This window comes from Microplitis demolitor, chromosome 10 (genome assembly GCF_026212275.2).
Source record: "Microplitis demolitor isolate Queensland-Clemson2020A chromosome 10, iyMicDemo2.1a, whole genome shotgun sequence".
In the NCBI taxonomy this organism is placed as follows: Eukaryota; Metazoa; Arthropoda; class Insecta; order Hymenoptera; family Braconidae; genus Microplitis; species Microplitis demolitor.
Window position 1 is genome coordinate 1,774,074 of NC_068554.1, and position 6,462 is coordinate 1,780,535.

Genomic DNA, 6,462 nt, shown 5'->3' on the forward strand with positions numbered 1-6,462 from the left:
GTTAACTATGATCCTGAAGTTACTAGACAATTAGTAATTTTTGGATTTTTTTTTCAACGAATCAATTACAAAAAAACCAAAAATAAAAAAATGCACATGTAGAAAATTTCAAAAACTACAGGTGCAATTTCTTTTTTTTTTTAGTTTGTTTATAAATAATAACTATATTTGAATGTAAAGTATAAATTTACGCCACCCAGACTAGTGTTCCGAGGACCTGCCGTAATAACTTCTTTCCTGTCCTTCTGCTATGACAAACTAAAATAACATGTTTTCGGACCTCAAGTGGAGGAAGTTAACATTTCAACTATGAGTAATTACAAAAATATCAAAATAAAATGACTATATTTATAACAGACAAAGTTGTTTTATGCATCAACTTGGTCGGTTAAATTATTGCCATTATTTCTTGCTCTTTTTTTGTTAGACAGACAAATTGTCAAAAATATAAAGACTTAGAGGTACTCTGACGTTTCAATATATGAAACTCTGTTGCTACTCACTAATGCAATAAACTATATTTAGGTAACGATATAATATATAAAGCATGATTTGATATCGTTTTAAATACCACATGGCCCCAGACAAGATACTCAACCTTCTTTAAAGTATTTCATATTTTATAATCGTATAATTATTGAAAATATATATATATATTGCTTCATTTTTTTTTAAATAACACCGCGCTGTAAAAAATCCGATTTTATTTGAATTCGAATTCACTCCAGAGTTCCGGAGTTTAAAAAAAAATCCCGGAGTTAATTTTACTCCAAAAGAATTAAATAAATAAACAGTCATCCAGATTTACTCCACGGTCACTCCGAAATTTTGAACAATTTAGTATAAAAAAAAATTTTGATTTTTTTTAGGGACAAAAAAAATTTTGATTTTCTTTGAATACTTCTGGTATTTATTTTTTTGGAAATTTAATTTCATTAAGTATTCTATCGATAGTTGACATGACATTTCACTTAGTAAATTTGTATTTTTGTCCCATTATATTATGTCACTTTTACATAATAGCCGATGATCTATAGATTTTATCCCCAGAGTAATAAACAGCAGGATGGGTGATATTTATTGTTGATCTTGGTTTGGTTACATATATATACAGTCGACATCTGCAAGCCTTAATTGAATATAAAAAGTTATTGCGGGAAACCAGTGCATACTTTTTCAATATAATTTAATTTTTTTTTTGTAAATATTTAATTAATTAATTAATTATATTATTTACTAGCTTTTATTTTATTACTAAATGCAGTTTTTTGATTTTTAAAAAATGATTAATTATAAAAAAAAAAATATTTCAGAAAATTGCACCTGTAGTTTTTTTAATTTTCTACATGTGCATTTTTAGATTTTTTTTTGTCTTCAATTGGTTGAAAAAAAATTCAAAAATTTTTATCCGGTTGTAAAAGTAAAATATACTGAATGTCAATTACTGATCTAATTTTTAAAATTTCTATTTGAAATTTTTAGTGAAGCCGGTTGATAGAAATCAAGTCTGGGGTTTTAATTTTTCGGGGAATAAATTGCAAAATATTTAATAAAAATGAATTTTAAAAATTAGCAAACACAATGATTTTATCACAACCATATTTTTTATTTAAAGTTTTTATCATATAAAATATGTAACTTGTATCTAAAGATAATTACCGCAGGCTTTCAAGATAAATGACTAAATACGTTATTTAAATAAACTTAAATTACACATTTATTTATTACTATCTCCAGAAGATTAGATAGAAAGTACATTAATTTAATTATTTTTCAAGGCACTTACAGACGAAGGATGCGGCTCGATTCAAAGAAAAAATAAATTATCTCAAAAAGCTTCTTCATTTGCTAGGAACTCGAGATTTTTCTTCGGGACTAGGCGCCTGGTATTTAATTCTTAGATTACTTTTTTTTTGTACTTCATTATTAATTTTCATTCACTTTTACTTGAAAGAAAACTCGCGCTCAAGTGGATCATTATCACTGCTCTCGTTCTGTGCATTAGATATTTTTAATTTTCGATAGCATCGATAACAGTTAACTTTTATATATAAATTAAATTTTACATTTAAAAAAAAAATTGCACATGTAGAAAATTTAAAAAACTATAGGTGCAATTTTTTGAAATATTTTTTTTTTTAAATTTATCCTTTTGAAAAAAAAATTCAAAAGTGATCAGATGATGACCGAATGATGAATTAATTTTCAAACCAAAAGATGTTTATGTAAAAAATTAATCAATTTTATTTTGGAAATTATAATGTCGGTTTATATATATACATATATATATATGATCAAGTAAAACTTGTAGTAGTCAATCAACATTACAGTTGTTGATAAAAAAGAAACTACATGATAACTAACCACACACTTGCATTGAAAAAAAAATTACCCCCCCCCCCTCCCTTATGACGTCGCAGCTTAAATGAAAATTTGCAATAAAAATTTCAAATTACAAAAAATAAATCAAAATGTGTAACTAAATAAATTATTGATGAGGGTGAGTAGACATCAGATAGATTTTAAAATTATTAATAAATAGAGTAAATAATTAATAAAATTGAATTTTAAAAAAATGCACATTTAAAAAATTTGAAATTAATAAGTGGATTTTTTTGAAATTTTATTTTTCAGCGATTGCGAATTTTGAAAGGTTTTTTTTGTTTGAATTTATTTATATTCAAATTTCGCGCCAAGTGGGAACTTTTTAAATTTTTGAATAAATAAAAAAATGTAAGTATAATTAAAATTTTAAAAATGCGTATTTAAATAAATGAAAAATCAGTACGCGCCTTTTTTTAAATTTCATTATTTAAAATTTATAAATTGTTTTATGTCTGGTACATTCACACTCATAATTAAATAACAAGTAAAAAAAAAGTTTGCAATTATTTCTTTAGAATTTAAATTGTTATTAAACTTGAGTGTTTTATTACCATTGTTATCATAAGCCTTGAAACAATAGAATTTAATCAATAAATTTAAATAACTCATATCAAGTGTCATTAAATATTTAAACTAAGAACGTTCTCTGACATCTAAAAAAAAAAAGACAGCATTGAAAAATAATGCATAATTTATTAATTATGAAATTTATATTTATTATACATTTTCATATATTTCATCAGAGTATTTTTTAAAAATTTTATTTTAACTATTAATAATACAATTATCATTACGCAGATTTATCATCCCCGTAAATTAACATGATTAACTGAACAGCAATGATTTACTTCTGAGTACCTCGCGTTATATATTTTTATTTATGTATGTGATTATTATTCATATTAGGTGTGATCGGACCCGCTATCCCAGGGTACTCTCACCCACCAGATACCCGGGAAAATTTAAATTTATATGACTTTAAAAAAGAGGAAAAAAATCTGAAAATTGTTAATACTCCGTAAGCTACAGGATCATGAATTTTTCCTGGTGCACTAGAAGATCCGAATACATCATATATAAAAAGTATATCCTCTTTAATTAAAGAGAAATTTAAATTTGGTTGTAAGGAATGTTTTCCCCAATACTTAAACTTTTGTATATTCTTTTAAATTCAATTAAAGAAACGTAAAAAAAAAGTGTCTACTTTAAATTAATACTAAAAGTGAAAGAAAAATCCTAAAAAATATTTTTTTTAATAATTAAAAATGACAGTGGTCTATAATCTAAATGCCCAAATACTTATTATCAGTTATTTTTTTTTGTGTCTAATCTTTGGAGATCCAACCAATTTCCTCTAACTTTTCATAGACGTCCTCCATGACAGCCTTCGGTGGTTTCATTGAATTAAACTTGTAAAGTAATCCACGTTCTTCGTAATACTTTATTATTGGCATGGTATCATTGATAAAAGTTTCATGTCTCTTTATCAAAGATTCTGGGTTGTCGTCACTTCTGCCACTACCTTTAAGTCCTCGATTAATACAACGTTCTGTACATACTTCCTTACTGCATTCGAGATAAAGTACTGCTTTGACGATCGCTTTATCAGTCATTACCTAAAAAAAGAAAAAAAAATTTATAGAAATATAATCAGTGTAAAAAAAATTTCAACAAAGTAGAATTTCTAAACTTGAGACAGATTAGAATTTCAAGTGAAACTTTTAAACTTTTGATAGTAAAAAAAAATTTCCTAGGACTATATGAGCAAATTTTGAAACCGTATTTTTTACTACATTTTACCCTGGTTTCAAAATAAATAAAAAAATCTCTAATTTGAAACTTTTTGAATGATAATGAAAGTAGCAGAGACAATTTTTGAATTTTTAAAAATAAATTACGAGTATGAATGTAGCAGACATCAAACACTTTAAATTTATTAATTAATCGAGTAAATAATTAATAAAATAAAATTTTTAAAAAATGCGCATTTTAAAAATTTTAAAATTAATAAGTCCATTTTTTATAAATTTCTTTTTTTAAATTATTTACTCCATTTATTTATAATTTTTTAAATTTTAAAATTTTTTCAGACCCAGTATCTGATCACTTATACATTTATATATCTATTTACTAAATTTTACTAAATATATCAATACAAATACATGAAGTAATTGAGTACTAGTTCCCTGATCAAGTACTGGGTCTTTTACCTTCTGCACAAAAATATTTTTTAAACTCTTTTCTATAAGTATTTCAGTTGTTTATTTAAAGAAGAAATTTTTTTTTATCGTCTGCTGCTTTCATTATCATTCAAAATCATATGTTTATCTGTAATAAACAATAAATTTTTTTACATCATCAGTAGATTTGTATATTTTTTACTGACCTTAGTCCAACCTTCCAAATTATCTTGATTACGTGGGAACCCATCGATGAGGAATCGCTTGTGAGGATTCGGTGATGACTGCATAGCACGATCCAGCAAACTGCATGTTATTTCCACCGGAACAATGGTACCATTGCGAATATGGGTTTCAATTATATCACCAAACTCCGAACCCGGCTTAGCTCGTTCTTCTCTAAGAAGATCACCAGCAGACAAATGGACGTACCCGGTTTTCTTGACGATGTTGGAACACGTCGTACCTTTACCAGCTCCAGGACCGCCGAGTACGAAAATCACCTCTGGTTTTTTTATAGCACTCATTGCAATTCGTCGTAGACCTAAAAATTTAATTACCATATATAAATATATATGTAAATATCTGATTGTTTTACTACTCTTTTATTTAACGTTGGAGTTTTATTTGTTATCACCGGATTTGATACTAACAGACTAGCAAGTAGTCAGCAGTCAGTAGCAAATGGTCAGTGGTCAGTTAAAATTTGTAGTGGGGGTAAAATGAAAACTTAACCGGTATAATAGACATGAACATGAAAATCACGTACCTGTTTTTTTTTATTTCTATAAATCTAGACGCGGTAATTTTTAAATTTATTTATTCTTTTTTGGGCAAAATAAAAAATTTATTTTCAAATTGTCATTTATTATTTTTTAATGATTATTTGAATCTAATTGTTGATAAAAAATTATTAACAATGACAGTAATTGACAATCATTTTTTCACTCGGGAAAATTTGTGGTTATAAAATTAATTTTAAGTTTTTAATAAATAACAGGTTATTAATTATTATTCTTATAATTAGATATTTTTTAATTTAGTTTTTTAAATTTAATTTAGGATTTACTTATTTGAAACAGTCAATTGTTTCAATGTAATAATGTAAATTTAAAAAAAGTAAGTAATGGTAGAGTTTAAAATTAAGTTTTTGAAAAGTAGAATAAATAAATAATTTTGTCGAAAAAGGAAGTCGTAAATTGAGTTAATTGAGTAATTAAATAAAGTAATAAACAAATATTTACACGTGGAAATTTGCCAGCCCATTTTTCGTTGGAAATAAACAAAAAGATTGAGTTTTTTTTTGTTAGGTTGGTATTTGAATTTTTACGCGGGCTTATTGTTATTTCTATGAATATTTGAAAAAGTGATACGTTGACAGATTAATTTAAATGTAAGATACAAAATCTAATCGATCTTCTATACACACTTTATTAAACCCAGTCTAAGTCATAAATATTTAAATTTAATATAAGCGCTTTTACCAAAAATTCAAAAAAGACAGTAAAGTTGACATCTGAAAATTTCTAAAATTTGAAAATAAAATAAAATTGTTATGAAAAACTTAAAAAATGGACTTTTAAAAAATTCTAGTCAGTATATGTATTTTTTTTATTTTATTAATTTAATTATTTATTTTTTTATATGTAATTTAAAAATTATCTTATGTCTGCTACATTTACTCATAAATTCAAAAATGAATATTGTGTTTATTCCTTTGTTCAAATCCATCAAACTAATGTACTAAAAAAATCTTTTTGGTTTTTTTATTTCAGATTGCATGAGTTACCCTCCTTAGCATGGTAACTTTCTTGAGGTGACTCGTCTCTCCCCACTACCACTGGCTTGTTTTAAAATATATTTTTTTTGAAAATGTAGCAGAGTATTCTTGGAATGA

The 6,462-nt window shown here is 25.4% G+C and overlaps 1 protein-coding gene across 3 annotated transcripts; it reads right to left on the reverse strand.

The window, feature by feature from the left end:
- Positions 1–3,058: 3,058 nt before the first annotated feature.
- On the reverse strand, positions 3,059–5,862 carry LOC103571784 (UMP-CMP kinase). 3 transcript variants are annotated; one of them, XM_008550077.3, is made up of 3 exons: positions 5,810–5,862; positions 4,772–5,109; positions 3,059–4,001 (listed from the first exon to the last, which is right to left on the reverse strand). In XM_008550077.3, exons 1-3 carry the CDS (start codon positions 5,829–5,831, stop codon positions 3,711–3,713), a joined length of 651 nt encoding a protein of 216 aa, XP_008548299.1. In that variant the 5' UTR covers positions 5,832–5,862; the 3' UTR covers positions 3,059–3,710. The 3 variants fall into 3 exon arrangements, with proteins under 3 accessions (XP_008548299.1, XP_053598183.1, XP_008548300.1); XM_053742208.1 differs by lacking the exon at positions 5,810–5,862 and adding an exon at positions 5,335–5,423; XM_008550078.3 differs by lacking the exon at positions 5,810–5,862 and adding an exon at positions 5,219–5,282.
- Positions 5,863–6,462: the final 600 nt, after the last annotated feature.